General features: G+C 46.1%; 2 protein-coding genes across 2 annotated transcripts in view; one reads left to right on the forward strand and one right to left on the reverse strand.

Annotated features, from left to right (window-relative positions):
• ACTR3B (actin related protein 3B) overlaps positions 1-20,262 on the forward strand; it is a 1,031,695-nt gene that overhangs the window by 158,506 nt on the left and 852,927 nt on the right. The gene's annotated exons all lie outside the window — the stretch shown is intronic.
• On the reverse strand, positions 4,173-8,851 carry LOC129060549 (clumping factor A-like; the record flags this gene model as incomplete). The annotated part of the gene is made up of 2 exons (XM_054560108.1): positions 4,173-4,179; positions 8,037-8,851. Coding segments are annotated over 2 exons (822 nt in total), but the record flags the coding sequence as incomplete, so codon positions are not given.

Here is a 20,262-nt window from a genome sequence, read left to right on the forward strand (position 1 = left end):
TCATTTTTGCCTTTCATTAGTTTTTAGCTATGTTCCATTAGAAAATAATTAGCCTAAGGCAGTGGTTCTCAACTAGGGACAGTTCTGCTTCTCAGGAGACATTTAACTCATGTCTGGGGACAGTTTTGATGGTGTGACTGTCATTTAGTGGGCAGAGGCCAGGGACCTGCTGGATGTCCTATGACTCACGGGATGGCCCCACACAAGGAATTTCAGGGCTCCAATGTCAGCAATGCCTGCAGTGAGGCACGCTGGTCTAAGAGAAAAGAAGAAAGGGTTCTTTGTTTTTTTCTCTTTCTGCATCACGGCTTTGTAGGAGGAGCAGGGTGTTTCTACTCAGATAACTGATAATCTTGGAAAATCAAAATCTAGGCCGGGTGCAGTGGCTCACACCTACAATCCTCATGCTTTGGGAGGCCAAGGCGGGAGGATTGCTTGAACCCAGGAGTTCGAGGCTGCAGTGAGCTATGATTTCAGCATTGCACTCCAGCCTGGGTGACAGAGAGACTCTGTCCCTAAAAATACATACATACATACCTTCATACATACATACATTGAGAACTTCAAGGAAAGATGACGGTTCAGGTGGCCACCACTTTTCATAGGGGAAGGAGAGAGTGAAATCTTTATTGGAAAATCCTGTGTGTCAGGAATGTACTAATTACTAAGCATAATTACCGGCTGTGGCCAGCTCCCAGCCCACCCAGCTAATGTACTAATTACTAAGCATAATTACCGGCTGTGGCCAGCTCCCAGCCCATCCAGCGCAGTCTTCCCATCTGCTTGCAAGGTTGTTCTGGCTTTTAGGGAAGATTCTTTTCTTCATTTCTCCTATGCTGTTCATGTTTACATCCTTCTTTGGTGACAGGCAGGACTAGGGTCTCATGGGAAGGGTGAGTTTTTGGGGGAGCCAAGGGGAAAGCACGGGAGGGGAATGGGGTGCTGGAAACCAAGCTCACTGGCTTCACGAAGGTGCTTGACTTTGATCTCTATCCTTCTCACTAGGAGTGCATTCATAGAATTCTTTCTGCAAATTCTGAAGGTCGAATGAAGCGGAAATTGCTGGAAAACTGCCAAGAGCCTCATTAGAGCTAGTGGCATGTACTTTGTGTATTTTGTAGGGGGTGTGGAGATGCGACACCCAGCACCCTCAGGAGGGATCTGCTGCTCTAACTGCTGGGGGCGGGGCTGTCAGGTTCTGTCTCTGCGGGGGCGTCACTGCCGCTGCAGTCACCCCTCTCTGGGGTGGCCACCTCCCAGGTCTAATTGCAGGTGCGAGAGGACTCTGTGGCATCACGTCACCCCAGGCCTCCCTTCACAGGGCCTGCGTCTCCTCTTGACGTGTCCCTCTCCCCAGCCCTCCACAAGTGCTCGTGCCTGGCAGGTACCCATCACCTGGAGGCATCTCAGCGTGGGGCAGGGAATAGGGTACTCGTAAGGCTCAACTCTCTCAGCATCCAAGGGCTTCTGGAAGGGACTGTAATGTCAGACTGACTGACAAAAAGAAGCCACCAAGGAATGAAAATGTCGAAGCCATCGGACACAGCCCTGGAAGCTGCTGAGACGGCGTGTTTGGTAGGGGCTTCCTCCTGTGCTGATGATTCATATCAGGCCATATACTTCCTGGCTGTGCTTCCCTGACAAGATGAAGTGCGTTCCTGACACACAGAACTTTCCAATAAAGATTTCATTGTCTCCTTCCCCTGTGAAAAGTGATGAGTGAACTTGATATTTCTCTGTTCAACCTTCATCAATAAAAAATGTTTCTGGTTGGGTTATTCCTGTTGATTCTTAATGAAGTGGCGTTTTATGAGGTGCCATTCAGTCCTGAACTTCAGAAAGAGCCAGGGATCTTTGGCATGCTAAAGTGGGTGCTTTAAACTTGGAAATGTATATTAATGGCTGTATGCATACATAACACAGGAGGTAAATATGCAGTTATCAGGGATTTAATACACCTCACCCCGAAAAGGATGTATCACACATTAAAGTGTAATTACCCGCTGGAAATAGAAATAGACGACCTGACAGACCAGATTTATCACCCGGACTCACATACATCAGCCACTGAACCAGATCTAGCACCCATCGACTCTGACAGATCGCCGCCCCACCCAGACACAAAGCAACTGATTTAGATCCACAGCACCAGTGTACTTAGTCGGCGACCACCCTTTGACTGGCATATATTGTCACCTAGTGAAAAATGCCTTTGTGACAAATCACACTGGCTGAATGAAATCCACTGTACGGTATGTTTAACTCAGCCAGGGTTGCCTGGAATGGGCAGGGGGTTGTTGGCTGGCCTGGGTCTCAGGGCCCTGGCAGGAGGCTGGTCATGGTGTGGGGAGAGGTGGCCCCGAGTTTGTAAGTCGGTCAGCAATGGTGCATGGCATGCGCCGACCACAGCTCCCTGCAGATGTCTCCCAGGACCACGGATGAGGCTGTCTCAGAGCTGGCTGCATCACCCTGCAGACCAGAGGTGGCTCCCTTGCTGGCTGCGGGGCCCGAGGGCAGGAGGTCGCTGCAGAGGGGAGCAGGTTTCATCGTGTGCCTTGAGAAGCTCAGCCTATGCGACTCCTTTTCTTTAACCTTCAGGGACCATTCTGTGTGGGGTGTGGGAGGGGTAGAGAGCTGCCCTTCTGTGCGCTTCCCTAGGGCTGCTCTTGAAGGCCTTCCTCCTCCCAGGCCATCCTTGGTTACCCTCTAATTTCCAGGGGGATGTGCGCGCAGATGCGCACGCGCAGGTGTGTGTGTGTAGTTAATGTGTGTGCTGTGTTTGTGTGTGAGGTGATGGTGGTGGTAGTGTGTGTGTTAGTGTGTGTATCTGGGGTGCGTGTGTGGTTAATGTGTATGCCTGGTGTGTATGTGTATGTGTATGTGTGTGAGCTGGTGTGTGTATATGTGTGTATGTGTGTGGTTAATGTGTTGTTCATGTGTGAGGGGATGGTGGTGGTAGTGTGTGTGTATGCATCTGGCGTGTGTACAGTTAGTGTGTGAGTTGGTGTGTGTGTGGTTAATGTGTGTTGTTTGCATGTGAGGTGATGGTGCTGGTAGTGTGTATGTTAGAGTGTGCATCTGGTGTGTGTGTGTGCGTGCATGTGTGGTTAGTGTGTGGGTTAGTGTATGTGTGTGAGTTGGTGTGTGTATGCGTGTGTGTGTGGTTAGTGTGTGTTGTGTTTGTGTGTGAGGTGTTTGTGTGTGAGGTGATGGTCATACTGTGCATGTTAGTGTGTGCATCTGGTGTGTGTGTGGAGTTAGTGTGTGTTAGTATGTATGTCTGGTGTGTGTGTATTTGAGTTGGTGTGTGTTTGTGTGTGGTTAGTGTGTGTTGTGTTTGTGTGTGAGGTGATGGGGGTGGTAGTGTGTATGTTAGTGTGTGCATCTGGTGTGTGTTTGTGGTGTGTGTATGTGTGTGAGTTGGGGTGTGTGTGTATACCAGGTAGTATTTGCTTCAGGCTGTAGGTTTACATGGACTGCTAAGCCTGAGCTAGGACTTGAGGAATGTGGACCAGGGAGCTAGAAGTTTCAGTTGGAAGTACTTCTTTATTTTATAGTCAGAGAAACTGTGTTCTGAAGAGAGTAGTGATTTGGAGAACCAAGCTCTCCTGAGTCTCAGTCCAATGGAGAGGCCATTCTCCACCGAGTATCACCTGAGTCTTCCAGATGTATGCAGTGGGTGTGGCTCATTAACTGCAGCAGCAGGTGAGAAATGTGGTGTTCCACAAGGCTGCTGGAAGACAGATAACTGTTTTTTGCACCACCTGAGCCTAGAGCTGCATTTAATTCCAGGCTCTGTCAGTTAGAAGTGAGGTATGCAGAAGGCGCCAGCATTTGAAACTTGATGGATGAAAGAAGGTCATTAAGGAACGCAAACTTCAAAGTTAATTTGCCATCTTTTTTTTTTTTTTTTTTTTTGCACAACACTTGCCTTTACCATTATGTATAGAAAGGGGCAGGGGATCTGTTCCCACTCCCATCATAAGACTTGAGCACGCACAACCAGTGACTCTATCTTTGCCTCTAACAAATTGATTGGGGGGAGAGGAGGGGACATCATGGGGAGGTAATCCAGCTGGGAATGAATCACACACGTTTCTGTGCTGTGAGCTCAGGGAGGCAGCAGGAGATTAATACAGAGATCTTGCTTCCAGTCCTGGTTATGCCACAGTCTAAAGTCTGTCACAGACAACCAAGACAGAGAGAGGAGATGAAGGAAGCTGATGACTGCATTTGGGAGACATCCAAAGAGGGTGTGTGACAGAGGACAACAAGGACTGTGATGTGCTGCTGGAGAAAATTCAAAATTAGGAATGGGCAAATAAAAGGAAATGAGACTGTCCCACATGAAGAGACACGTACGTGGGAAGGTATGCCCTATAAGCAAAGAGGGTGAAATGAAAAGACAATTGGGGCATGGAAACATCGCCTAAATTTTAGCACCAACATCATCATCATCATCACCATCACCACCATTATCATCATCACCATAATCATCACTATCATCATCACTATTGTCATCATCACCATCATCATCACTATCATCATCACCATTATCACTATCACCATCATTGTCACCATCATCATCAGTATCATCATCATCACCATCATCATCACTATCATCATCACTATCATCATCATCACCATCATCATCACTATCATCATCACAATCATCATCATCATCACCACCATCATCACTATCATCATCACAATCATCATCATCATCACCACCATCATCACTATCATCATCACAATCATCATCATCACCATCATCATCACTATCATCATCACAATCATCATCATCATCACCATCATCATCACTATCATCATCACAATCATCATCATCATCACCATCGTCATCACTATCATCATCACAATCATCATCATCATCACCACCATCATCACTATCATCATCACAATCATCATCATCATCACCATCATCATCACTATCATCATCACAATCATCATCATCATCACCACCATCATCACTATCATCATCACAATCATCATCATCATCACCATCATCATCACTATCATCATCACAATCATCATCATCATCACCACCATCATCACTATCATCATCACAATCATCATCATCATCACCACCATCATCACTATCATCATCACAATCATCATCATCATCACCATCATCATCACTATCATCATCACAATCATCATCATCATCACCATCGTCATCACTATCATCATCACAATCATCATCATCATCACCACCATCATCACTATCATCATCACAATCATCATCATCATCACCATCATCATCACTATCATCATCACAATCATCATCATCATCACCATCGTCATCACTATCATCATCACAATCATCATCATCATCACCATCATCATCACTATCATCATCACAATCATCATCATCATCACCACCATCATCACTATCATCATCACAATCATCATCATCATCACCACCATCATCACTATCATCATCACAATCATCATCATCATCACCATCGTCATCACTATCATCATCACAATCATCATCATCATCACCATCATCATCACTATCATCATCACAATCATCATCATCATCACCATCGTCATCACTATCATCATCACAATCATCATCATCATCACCACCATCATCACTATCATCATCACAATCATCATCATCATCACCACCATCATCACTATCATCATCACAATCATCATCATCATCACCACCATCATCACTATCATCATCACAATCATCATCATCATCACCATCATCATCACTATCATCATCACAATCATCATCATCACCACCATCATCATCACTATCATCATCACAATCATCATCATCACCACCATCATCATCACTATCATCATCACAATCATCATCATCATCACCATCATCATCACTATCATCATCACAATCATCATCATCATCACCACCATCATCACTATCATCATCACAATCATCATCATCATCACCATCATCATCACAATCATCATCATCACAATCATCATCATCATCACCACCATCATCACTATCATCATCACAATCATCATCATCATCACCATCATCATCACTATCATCATCACAATCATCATCATCATCACCATCATCATCACTATCATCATCACTATCGTCATCATCACCATCATCATCACTATCATCATCACAATCATCATCATCACCATCATCATCACTATCATCATCACAATCATCATCATCATCACTATCATCATCACAATCATCATCATCATCACCATCATCACCATCATCATCACTATCATCATCACAATCATCATCATCACCACCATCATCATCACAATCATCATCACAATCATCATCATCATCACCATCATCATCACTATCATCATCACAATCATCATCATCATCACCATCATCATCACTATCATCATCACAATCATCATCATCATCACCATCATCATCACTATCATCATCACAATCATCATCATCATCACCATCATCATCACAATCATCATCATCACAATCATCATCATCATCACCACCATCATCACTATCATCATCACAATCATCATCATCATCACCATCATCATCACTATCATCATCACAATCATCATCATCATCACCATCATCATCACTATCATCATCACTATCGTCATCATCACCATCATCATCACTATCATCATCACAATCATCATCATCACCATCATCATCACTATCATCATCACAATCATCATCATCACCATCATCATCACTATCATCATCACAATCATCATCATCATCACTATCATCATCACAATCATCATCATCATCACCATCATCACCATCATCATCACTATCATCATCACAATCATCATCATCACCACCATCATCATCACAATCATCATCACAATCATCATCATCATCACCATCATCATCACTATCATCATCACAATCATCATCATCATCACCATCATCATCACTATCATCATCACAATCATCATCATCATCACCATCATCATCACTATCATCATCACAATCATCATCATCATCACCACCATCATCACTATCATCATCACAATCATCATCATCATCACCATCATCATCACTATCATCATCACAATCATCATCATCATCACTATCATCATCACAATCATCATCATCATCACTATCATCATCACAATCATCATCATCATCACCATCATCATCACCATCATCATCACTATCATCATCACAATCATCATCATCATCACCATCATCATCACTATCATCATCACAATCATCATCATCACCACCATCATCATCACTATCATCATCACAATCATCATCATCATCACCATCATCATCACTATCATCATCACAATCATCATCATCATCACCATCATCATCACTATCATCATCACAATCATCATCATCATCACCACCATCATCACTATCATCATCACAATCATCATCATCATCACCATCATCATCACTATCATCATCACAATCATCATCATCATCACCATCATCATCACTATCATCATCACTATCGTCATCATCACCATCATCATCACTATCATCATCACTATCGTCATCATCACCATCATCATCACTATCATCATCACCATTATCACTATCACCATCATTGTCACCATCATCATCAGTATCATCATCATCACCATCATCATCACTATCATCATCACAATCATCATCATCATCACCACCATCATCACTATCATCATCACAATCATCATCATCATCACCATCATCATCACTATCATCATCACAATCATCATCATCATCACCACCATCATCACTATCATCATCACAATCATCATCATCATCACCATCATCATCACTATCATCATCACAATCATCATCATCATCACCACCATCATCACTATCATCATCACAATCATCATCATCATCACCATCATCATCACTATCATCATCACAATCATCATCATCATCACTATCATCATCACAATCATCATCATCATCACTATCATCATCACAATCATCATCATCATCACCATCATCATCACCATCATCATCACTATCATCATCACAATCATCATCATCATCACCATCATCATCACTATCATCATCACAATCATCATCATCATCACCATCATCATCACTATCATCATCACAATCATCATCATCACCATCATCATCACTATCATCATCACAATCATCATCATCATCACCATCATCATCACTATCATCATCACAATCATCATCATCATCACCATCATCATCACTATCATCATCACAATCATCATCATCATCACCACCATCATCACTATCATCATCACAATCATCATCATCATCACCATCATCATCACTATCATCATCACAATCATCATCATCATCACCATCATCATCACTATCATCATCACTATCGTCATCATCACCATCATCATCACTATCATCATCACTATCGTCATCATCACCATCATCATCACTATCATCATCACCATTATCACTATCACCATCATTGTCACCATCATCATCAGTATCATCATCATCACCATCATCATCACTATCATCATCACAATCATCATCATCATCACCACCATCATCACTATCATCATCACAATCATCATCATCATCACCATCATCATCACTATCATCATCACAATCATCATCATCATCACCACCATCATCACTATCATCATCACAATCATCATCATCATCACCATCATCATCACAATCATCATCATCACAATCATCATCATCATCACCATCATCATCACTATCATCATCACAATCATCATCATCATCACCACCATCATCACTATCATCATCACAATCATCATCATCATCACCATCATCATCACTATCATCATCACAATCATCATCATCATCACCATCATCATCACTATCATCATCACAATCATCATCATCATCACCACCATCATCACTATTGCCATCATTGTCACCGTGGTATCATCGTCATCACTACCATCATCACTATCATCATTATCACCACCATCACCATCATCACTATCACCATCATTGTCACCATGGTCATCATCGTCGTCACCATCACCACCATCACCATCACCACCATCATCAGTGTTCATCATCACTATCGCCAGCACTGTAACCATCATCATCATCATCATCATCACCATAATCACCATCATCATCATCACCAACATCATCACTATTACCATCATTACTATTACTATCATTGTGACCATCATCATCACTATCATCACCACCATCACCATCACCACCATCATATCACCATCATTGTCACCATCATCATCACCATAATCACCATCACCACCATCATCACCAGCATCACTATTACCATCTTCATCACCATCATTATCACCATCAACATCACTATCGTCACCATCGTCATCATCATCATCACCATCACCATCATCACTATGACCACCATCATTGTGTCATCACTATCATCATCACCATTGTCATCATTATCATTGCCACCATCACCATCATCACTATCATCATCACCATCATTATCATCACTATCATCATCATCACCACCATCAACACCATCATCATTACCGTCATCACCATCATCACCATCACCATCACCATCATCACTATCATCATCACCATCATTATCATCACTATCATCATCATCACCACCATCAACACCATCATCATTACCATCATCACCATCATCACCATCACCATCACCATCATCACTATCATCATCACCATCATTATCATCACTATCATCATCATCACCACCATCAACACCATCATCATTACCGTCATCACCATCATCACCATCACCATCACCATCATCACTATGACCACCATCATTGCCGTCATCACTATCATCATCATCACCATCATCATCATCATTATCATCACCATCGCCATCATCACCATCATCACCATCATTATCATCATCATCATCCCCACCATCAGTCCCATCATCATCATCACCATCATCACCATCATTATCATTATCACCATCGTCAACATCATCATCGACATCATCACCATCACCAACACCATCATCATCATCACCATCATCACAATCAGCAGCATCATTATTCTTACCTTCAACACCAACACCATCATCATCTTTACTTGTGCAGAACATTGAAGGTTACAAAGTAGTTTCACGGTCAGAATGTAATCAATTTGCATGACCTTCAAGGCATGGTTTATTATTCTTATTTTATAGGAAGAATAATGAGGCCCAGGAATATCAGAGCCTAGGCCACCTGATTTCAAGTATGGCAAAAATGAGTGATCCAGAGAATATAACGTACAGCCTGGAGGGCCCACGGTGGGCCAATCAGGCCACACGTGGCTCTCAGCTGCAGGCATCGTCTGAAGGGCATGGTCCCACCCACAGGTGGTCTATGGAATCTGGAATCACTGGTCATGGGAGCTGACTGGGCCTGGACAACTAATGACAATCTGTAATCTCAGCTCAGAAATAAGACAAGAAGACAGTAAGGAAAGGTGGGACAGGACTTCATGAAAGTGATAGAAGGACCCATGCAAACTTCTATTGCTACTGAAATAAAAGGAAGCAAAGAAAAGATCGTGGTTGCTATGAATAGAAGTGCATTTCACCCCAGGATTTTCCAATTTGGAAAACTTCCCAGGACCATAAAATGGAGATAATAATAGTACCTGCTTCACCAGGTTGTCAAAAAGATAATATATGTAAAGTGCTTAAAACAATGATAATAGCTCATGGAAAGAGCTCAACCAATGTTAGATGCTGTTCTTGTTGCTCTCTTCCCCCCTTCTCCCTTTTTTCCTCCTTTTCACTCTTTCCCTTCTCCTCTCCCTTCTCCCCCTTCTCAACCTCTTCCTTCTCCTCCCCCTCCCCCTTTTCTTCTTCTTCTCGTCCTCCTCCTCCTCTTTTCCTCCTCCTCCTCCTCCTCTTCCTCCTCCTCCTCCTCCTCCTCCTCCTCATTTTTCCTCTTACTCTTGGCCAGGCTGGGGTGCTGGGACAGAGCAGGGGAGTGGCCATTGCTGTTGGTGGCTGTGTGGTACCCAGGAAGCTGAGTGCAGGAGGCCAGCTTGTCCTCCCACTTATAACCAAGGGCCCACTAACCCGGGGCCCACAGACTGCTCCTCTAATGTCCACTGGTTGGAAAGGCAGAGAGGGCTTTTCCCAGGCCCAAGACCTCCATGTGGAGAGGGCCCTCAGCCTTCTTCCCTAGGGGGTAACTGAAAAGTGATGTGATGTTCTTCCCACCATCTTCCTGGATAAATATTTAATAACAACGGAGGAGGCGGGTATCTTCCTATGCTTCCTGTTAGTAGAAAACCACTTTCCACATCTGCACCTCGGGGCTACTTCTGAACCAAGCTGCTTTTCTGAAGACTGGTTCCAATTTGGTCATTTGGAGCCCAGATCTTTTTGCTCAAAGATCCATTGTTCCCAGTGATGCTTACCTGCTGACAGCCTTCCCCATAGACAGTGCGGCAGAGCTGCGGGAAGCATAGTCCTGGCCTGAGTTTGTGGACTTGGGGATGAAAGAATTATTATTTTTTTAATGGGTATGGGGCCCGCCCAAACACAGTTTTATAAAATTTCTGCGTGTGTATTCTTTCTAATTTATTTATTTTATTATTATTATTTTTTGAAACAGGGTCTCTCTCTGTTGCCCAGGGTGGAGTGAAGTGGTGCAATCTTGGCTCACTGCAATCTCTGCCTCAAGCGTTTCTCTTGCCTCAGCCTCCCGAGTAGATTACAGGCATGTGCCACCATGGCTGGCTAATTTCTTTTTTTATTAATAGAGCTTATTTGTAAGATCAGTTTTAGATTTCAGAAAAATCTAGCAGAAAGTACAGAGCATTCCTATATAAGCCCCAACCCTAGTTTCCCTTATTACTAATATATTAATATTATGTAATGTTATTATATTATGCAATATAATAATTGCATTCATGTGGCACATTTGTTACAATTGGTGGGCTAACATTGATACATTATTATTAACTAAAGTTTACAGTTTACATTGGAGTTAACTCTCGGTGTTGTACATTCTATGGGTTTAGACAAATGTATCCACCATTATAGTGTCATATGGGATCGTTTCACTCCCCTAAAAATCCCATGGGCTCCACCTATACCCCTCCCTCCCTCTGCCAACCCCTGGCAACCACTGATCCTTTTACTGTCTCCATAGTGTTGCCTTTTCCAGACTGCCATAAGGTTGAAATCATCCAGTATGTAGTCTTTTGAGATTGGCCTCCTTCCCTCGGCAATATGCATTTAAGTTTCCTCCATGTATTTTCAGGTCTTGACAGCTCACTTTTTTATTTTTTTTAAGACAGGCTGGAGTACAGTGGCATGATTTCAGCTCACTGCAACCTCTGCCTCCCAGGTTCAAACGATTCTTCTGCCTCAGCCTCCTGAGGAGCTGGGACTATAGGCGTGCACCACCGCACCTGGCTAATTTTTGTATTTTTAGTGGCGATGGGGTTTCACCATGTTGGCCAGGCTGGTCTTGAACTCCTGACCACAAGTGATCCACCTGCCTCCACCTCCCAAAGTTCTGGGATTACAGGCATGAGCCACCTCACCCAGCCAACAACTCACTTTTGTTTTAGTGCAGAATAATATTCTGTTGTTTGGATGTATCACGGTATATTTAACCTTCACCCACCAAAGGACATCTTGACTGCCTCCAAGTATTGGCAGTTATGAAGAAGGCTGCTATAAGTGTTCATGTGCAGGTTTTTGTGGGCCTAAGTTTTCACTCATTTGGGCAAATACCAAGGAGTGAGATTGCTGGATCCTATGGTAAGAGTATGTTTGGTTTTATACGAAACTGTCAAACTGTCTTCCAAAGTGGCTGTACCATTTTGCATTCCCACCAGCAATGAATGAGAGTTCCTGTTCCTCCATACCCTCCCCAGCATGTGGTAATGGCAGTGTTCTGATTTTTGGCCATTCTGATAGGTGTGTAGTAGCGTCTCATTGTTGCCAAAGAATCTAGATGAAGTTCTCATTCTAATCATTTTATCTCTTTCCTCGCAGCCCACCTTACCTTGTAGCCCACTGTTATCTGCCTAACACTGTCCTAGGACCCTCAGGGTACCTTTCGTATCCACCCATCCCACTCTGGCACTCCACCCAGGCTGGTGTCACGAGACGTGTCCCGTGTTCCAGGTAGCTACTTCTCCCCATCTACCTCCCCATTCACCCCCATCGTCACAGTTGTTGAGGAGGCTTAGAGAAAAGGTGCTCAACTGTGCACTTAACAGAGACGTGAGACTGGCTCACAACCCCTGAATTCTTTAGACATTTGCATTTTGAAAATATTAATCTCTCATTTGCTCTGAATTTTGCTGCTAAAGACCCAAATTAATTTAAAACCAGAATCCCTAGATCTCTTAATCTCTTCTTCACCTGTAAAATGACCCTATCAGACTCTAAGGATTAATTTCTAAAGTCTTATCTGACCAGAAGGATTAAAAGTGAGAAAGGAAATGGAATGAAGAGAACAGTGTCGGCAGTGTTCGGGGTGGTGTCTGCCACAGAGGGAGGAGATTGTTCTTGCTTTGCAATTTCCTCCCACCTTTCACTTCTGAAATGTCGGAGTCTCGAAAAGCTCCTCTGAATTTTATTTTCAAGAAGCCCACAGAGTCTCCCTGGCAGCAGGATAGGGAGGCCTAGGGATGGGAAGGGCACAGAGGTACTGCAGCCCCTGCGTAGATGTCTGACTGGTAAATTGGGGGCTTACAAGGGACCCTTGGTAATTCAGCCCCTCTTATGAAAGGCTCCCCTGGAGAGCCAGTGACAGTGCTCCCAGCCTGCCTGTAACATGCCTGGTAGTTCTCAAATCCACTGCGCAATCCAACCACCTGGAGTGGGGGTGGAAGCAGCTTGTTAGAAATTTAGTGTGTAGGGTCTCACCCCCAGGGGTCTGATTCTGTGAGCCTGGGACCCAGAAATCGGGGCTCTTTTTTTTTTTTTTTTTTTTGAGACAGGGTCTGCGTCATCTAGGCTGGATGCAGTGGCACAATCATGGCTCTCTGCAGCCCTGACCTCCCGGGGCTCAAGTGATCCCCGCACCTTAGTACCTGAGTAGCTGGGACTACAGGCATGCTTCACCATGCCTGGGTAATTTTTTTTTTTTTTTTTTTTTTTGTAGAGATGGGGTTTTGCTATGTTTCCCAGGCTGGTCTTGAACTCCTGAGCTCAAACGATCCCACCTTCTCGGTCTCCCAAAGTGCTGGGATTACAGACGCCCGGCCTCAGAAATGGGAACTTTTGCTAAGCAATACAGGTGATTCTGATACAGGGCCATTTTATGGACAAAGAAACCAAGTTGAAATAGTGGCCTAGGGAGTCACAGCTGGTCATGCTGTCAGGATCCGCATTTGAACCTTGGTCTGTTAAGTTCCACAGCCTGGTTCCTTCCACTGGGTCATTCTGCCTCTCTGTTGAATCAACACTGGACTAACCTTCATAATTGGCACCTCAAGGAAGCAAGGAGCATGTATGGGGCTTGGTATGTTCCCAGCTATGCGGTGCTCTGCACATGTGATCTCACGTCAGCCTCATGCCATGCTGCAGGGTTGTCTGGTGTGATATTTGCACTGTCCCTATTTTATGAATGAGCATGTTGAGGGCCAGAGAAGGAAAATTCTTGGCTCAAGGTCACCCAGCCAGAGAATGGCAGAGTCAGCATGACTGTGATTCAAGATGACCTTCCTCTTTTTATCACATGGGGCAGCTGGTGGATGCTGACATTGCCACCTCCCCAGGGGTCCCCTCAAGTCTCTTTCCTGTGACTTCCGTGGCTATGCCATTGTCTCTGGTGTTTGTGGTAGGAGCCTGGAGAACATCTGGGCACAGTGCAACTCCTGTTTTCTGAGCTCTCAGGGCCTTCTGTAGGTGACATTCCTAAATTTATGGAGTCCCCTTCATCTGCCTCCCTCCTCATTTCCTTCTGGGTTCTGGAGGCCATAAAGTAGCCTCTTTCCAGGCGACAAGGATGGTGATATTTTACCAAGGCTGCTTCTTGGATCTTCCTCTTTGTGTGTTAGATTGTTCTTTTACCTTAAAGTGGAGAGCACATTCCGGGAAGGTACATATATTTTTTTCCAATTGATTTCTTGTCAGGTCTAACAAGATCAATCAAATCATATGGCCAATAAAACTGATTTAGCACTCATAAAGTCCCGTGACATCTCATATGTGCTGAGAATGAATGACAAGGAGGCAAAACTGCTGGTCACAGGAGAACGCTGTATCCATGTGCTCAGTGGCCAAGACTCCCTTCCCACCCAACAGAAAAATGCCAGCCAGACAGAGGCAGGCAGCCCCTCGGGTGCTGGTGGGAAGCCATGCCCACCAGAGCGGCACCAGGACAGACCCCATCTTCGAGCTAGGAGGGGAAGAAAGCAGCAACTACAGCCTGAGGGTGCCACTACAAAGATGGAAAACCAGAAACATCCAGAGAAAATACAACTCAGAAACTTGAAACTTTCCATTTTGATCTTGTATCGGGACGTTCTGTTGCTCACCCCCATCCGCTGTGTATTAGTCTGTTTTCACGCTGCTGATATGGGCATACCCAAGACTGGGTAATTATAAAGAAAAAGAGGTTTAATGGACTCACAGTTCCACGTGGCTGGGGAGGCCTCACAATCATGGCCGAAGGTGAAAGGCACATCTTACATGGCGGCAGGCAAGAGAATGAGAACCAAGCAAAAGGGGTTTCCCCTTATAAAACCAGAAGATCTCGTGAGACTTATTCACTACCGCAAGAACAGTATGGGGGAAACCGCCCCCGTGATTCAATTATCTCCCACCAGGTCCCTCCCACAACACATGGGAATTAAGGAGCTACAATTCAAGATGAGATTTGGGTGAGGACACAGCCAAACTATATCACTCTGTCTAATTAATAAGTGTGCTCATATGGCTAGGATTGGACTTCATGTCCTGACCCTTCTTGGGTCACTGCTGCTCTGGAGCTGGCTCTGAGATAGGCCCAAAGGATCCTCCACAGGAATTTGAAAGTGGGCACTTAGAGAGTGAGCCAAGAGTGGAGGAACAGAGGAGAAGCCTGTGCTTGCACAGTAATGGGAGTCACTGGGCTGAAGGGTATGGAATCCTTTTGCTGAGGTCCCTAGAAGGACCCCTGTGCCTATTTTTCCAGCTACTTTGGGGATCCCTGAAACCTGTACCCTACAATAAATTATATCCCAGACAACCAAATGAAATCAGATTTCTTTGGGGGAATGATTGGTCCCAGTTCATATAAATCTTGGAAGTGAGAAGTTTTATGTAAAGTGAGCTTTAGAGACTGTGTGGCCCTAGCATTGCTGATTTGTGGCCTGCAGAAGCATTTCTTATAGGCTGCCCTTTAACAATTTTAAACATTTTTAGGTGTCCATGTAGACTCTCCAGTTTACCCCAGTCCCTACCACTCCCTCTTGTCTGACCCCTTGTCTACATCACACAGTGTCATTCCTTGCTGGCCCCTGAGGACATTCAGCTGGTGACTCTGGACTGAGCCCAACCGTCTGACTTTATAGAGAGGTGCAGTCACTTACCCAAAGCTACACGGGGTTAGCATGGCAGGGGCAAGAGCTAAGATTTTTCTAACTTCCAGGAAGAGTGGAAATGGAATGCCAGCCTTCCGAAAGAACCTGTGATATGGGCACTGTTGTCAAATATACATTGATTGAATCCCTAATACGTGCACTGGTAGGTGCTGGAAATACAGCGTGGACAAGACCAAGACCTTGATCTGGTGGGGATCACGTTCTCGTGGAGAGAGACAGATCGTGTTCTATTAAGCAGTAGTTGGCATTAAGAAGAAAAAGAAAGCATGGTGGGAGATGGAGCACAGGGGCAGTGCTAGTTTGCACAGGGGGGTCTTGGGGAAGTGCTGACGCAGGTGAGGGATGAGCACCTGGACAACGTGGGGATGAGCATCCAGGTTGAGGGATGGGACAAAGGACCCGGTGGGCAAGTCAACCTGGGGGTTTGAGAAACAGCAAGAGGAAGAGGGAGGGGCCAGGTGCAATGGCTCACACTTGTAATCCCAGCATGTTGGGAGGCTGAGGTGGGCAGATCACTTGAGCCCAGGAGTTTGAGACCAGCCTGGGCAATACAGTGAGACCTCGTCTCAGTAACAACGACAACAACAACAACGACAACAACAACAACAACAACAACAAAAAAAAAAAAAAAAGGAAGAGGGAGGGCAACGTGTGCAGGTGTTCCAGGCCAAGTGGCTTGAGAAGCTTCTGGAGGGTTTGGAACAGAAAGGGGAGCTCATTGCGCTTCTGATCGGACAGCATCATTTGGGCTGGTGTGGTGGTGGAAGAGAGCAGGCCACGGTCAGGTAAGGCAAGGGGCCAGTGCGGGGCCACGGCAGTGCCGCAGGTCAGAGCAGCAGCCACAGAACCTGTGGGAGGGGTGCTGCCTGCTTAATGCCTTTCTTGGAGCTTCATAATGTACATTTGTATCTTAACAGCTTCCAGAAGCCTCCACGTAACAATGATGATAACCACCACCACAAACCCTGCATTTCCCAAATTATGACACCCTTTCCCCCACATTACTACAATTGATATCCTGCAAAACTGATTTCTGGAAAACACAATTTGGCAAACTCTACTCCTCTTTCTGCTCCATGCAATTTCAAATAATCAGGTTACCAGGGAGGGTGGTGGTTGATAGGTCCCCTGCAAAGCATTTTGACTCTGCTCCATCCTATCTACCCCGTGGGTGTCAATTAGGGCCATTCCTTACAGCTGGTCCAGCTGTATCAACTCAACATACTCTATCTGGAGCAAACACCACCCCTTCTCTGCAGTCTAGCTGGGGAGATCAATTCAGTGAATCTGTGAATGACTCAGTGTGAGTGAGGTTTATTTGAGAGGAGGGAGGGGAGGTGATGGCTCACAAAGACTGCTGTTCCCCACCGGGCGATTCGAGCCCAGGCCGTTTGCCTCTCGTTCTCCCCCCTCGATGCCTTGTACTGCTGAGGCTGCAGGTGACTAAAAGCGCAGCAATGTCTAGAAAGGTCTCAGAGGGCATAGACCTACCTATTTCCCTCCCTCTAATGCTGGCTTATCACTCACCTGCTGCAACCCTAAGCTGACCTCTGAGGTTTATTGTTGTTTGCTGGCATCAGGGAAGGTTACTCAATTGAAATGTTGCGCTGGGCAATATTAAAGATTCTGGTTTTAGAGCTTTGGGGCCAATAAAGGCCGAGCAGAGCGGCTCTTAGTGGCTTAGTGCTGTGAGGATGTGGGGAGGCTGTAGCTTTGGACACAGAATGAGAAGGAGGTCAGTTAGGGCTTTCCAGCGTGTTCTTCATGCTCCAGGCTCTGGGGGAGGTAGCACGAGTCCTCTCAGGTATCTCTGCTGTTATGTCACCTGGGTGAGTACCTGTATTTATTGAATGTCCTTGGGCCAGGCTTGTGCATTCACAGACATTGACAACTGGAGTCCCATGAGGCACTCTGCAAAGCGCCCCGGGCCTTGCACTCCCACCTGTTGCTGCTTGATCGTGGGAGGAGGGCAGGAGTTGGACTTTCTGCGGCTAGGTCCTCATCTGTGGAGACTGGGCTGCCCGCAGGCCTCCCAGGCCCCCATCCTGTGCTGTGTGACTGACTCTTGCACGCCCAGGCCCAGGTGCTTGTGAGCTCTCACCCATTCCCAGGAGCGGGCAGGCTGGAGATGAGGAATCGTGGTCTTTTGCATTGGGCCATCTCCCCTTTCATCAGTGACTGGAATGACCCTAACGGGAGTGATGTGAGTTGTAGGTCCATCCCAGCAGCTCCTCCAGCCGCCACGTTGGGGTGTGTGGCAGCAGCCAGTCCCCAGGAGCTGCTTGGTGCTGCCAGGCGTGGCGTGCCACACAGGGCTGGTGCTTGGTGGAGCTTGAGTGTGTGTGCGTCTTTTCGTGCATTTTCAACTCCCCTTCACCCAAAGCTTAGCCAGAGCTTCAGAGATAGGAAGAAGCACCCACACCCCAGGACCAGAATTACACAATCATAAATGTGTGCAGGTGGGAGACAGCTCAGAATCTGAAAGCTTGCTGCAGCGTGACGGATGAGATCAGTCCACATGGGCAAATTATTTAATTGATAAATGACCCATATGAGTTTTAGAAGACTAACGGCAGCAAGACTATATTGCAACAATTCCCAAGCAATGTCCTCTAACAAATAGCTATTGTTTGTGGCATCAACAAGTGGTAATTCTTTGGTCTCCAACACCAGGCTCAGGGGTGTGACGTCAGTGAGCCGTTCACAGGCCCTGCTGCTTCCCATGCAAGACTCAAAATCTGCAGGTGCCAGGGCCCATGGGGGTTTCCAGCCTGGGATGGATGAGTCTCTACCCTCTGGAAGAGCTCTCCCTTTCTGCATGTAACCCCGGGCGAGGGAAAGCAGAACTTGAGGGGAGACTGTAAAACCCAGAGTAAGGTGGACCCCGGGCAGAGTGGGGGGGAGCTCACACCTGCAAGCTGTGTGCAACTGAAAGGCTGGTGACCTGTAGCTTGTCAGATTCAGATATGGTGCAGGTGAGGGCCTGGCAAACATTTAGTTATTTCTGAGACCGTTAGAGACAAGATTAAATTCCAGGTGAACGCGGTTCCAGAGTGGCTGGGATTCCCACTCTCAGATGGGAACCCTTCAGGCAAGAGTAAAACAGGAGATACATCTTCGCCGCCGGCCCTGCGGTGTGTGTCCCGGAGGCCGCTGGGTGGAGGCGTCCAAATGTGGAAGCGTTCCTCCAGCATGCGTGGACGTCCTGAGGACTCACGGACACCGAGTCCCTCTGCCGGGCCCAGACGTCCTAATTCCTGTCCCCCTTGAGGTGAGATCCCGTTTTCCCCCAGCCAAAGGGACTCCAGAGCCGCATTCACCTGACTTGGCTGCCAGCGCCCGCCTTCCTCGGGTTCTCAGGGCAAGGGGCTGTGGTGCATTTTCTGGGGATGGTTTGTGGACGGGGAATAGGGAAATCCTTCCAGGGATTTTAGTCATTTGGCAATTGGTGATTTTCATATGACGTGCCGGTTTTAGGGGCCAACTCTGATAAGCTGGGACGCCCTCCCCTTGATTCTAGAACAGAAGGCATTTTGGGCTAAGGACGCTCACAACCTGGTTTCCTGTCCCGCGTGGTTCATGGGGCTTGCCCTGGGCCTGGGAGGCCGGTGGCGGGAGCCTCCCCTACAGTGAGGTGGGCGGGGGCGCCACACGGCGTCTCAGGGAGAGGGGAGAGGCGGCTTCCGTTCCGGGAAGAGGCGGCTTCCGTTCCGGGAAGAGGGAACGGTGGAGGCCGGCGTTCTCTCGGGGGCGGCCTTAGCTGGGGGACGGCGGGGATCGCAGGGCCGAGGGGCCAGGCGCGCGCCGGGGAG

Source organism: Pongo abelii, chromosome 6 (genome assembly GCF_028885655.2).
Source record: "Pongo abelii isolate AG06213 chromosome 6, NHGRI_mPonAbe1-v2.0_pri, whole genome shotgun sequence".
NCBI lineage: Eukaryota > Metazoa > Chordata > Mammalia > Primates > Hominidae > Pongo > Pongo abelii.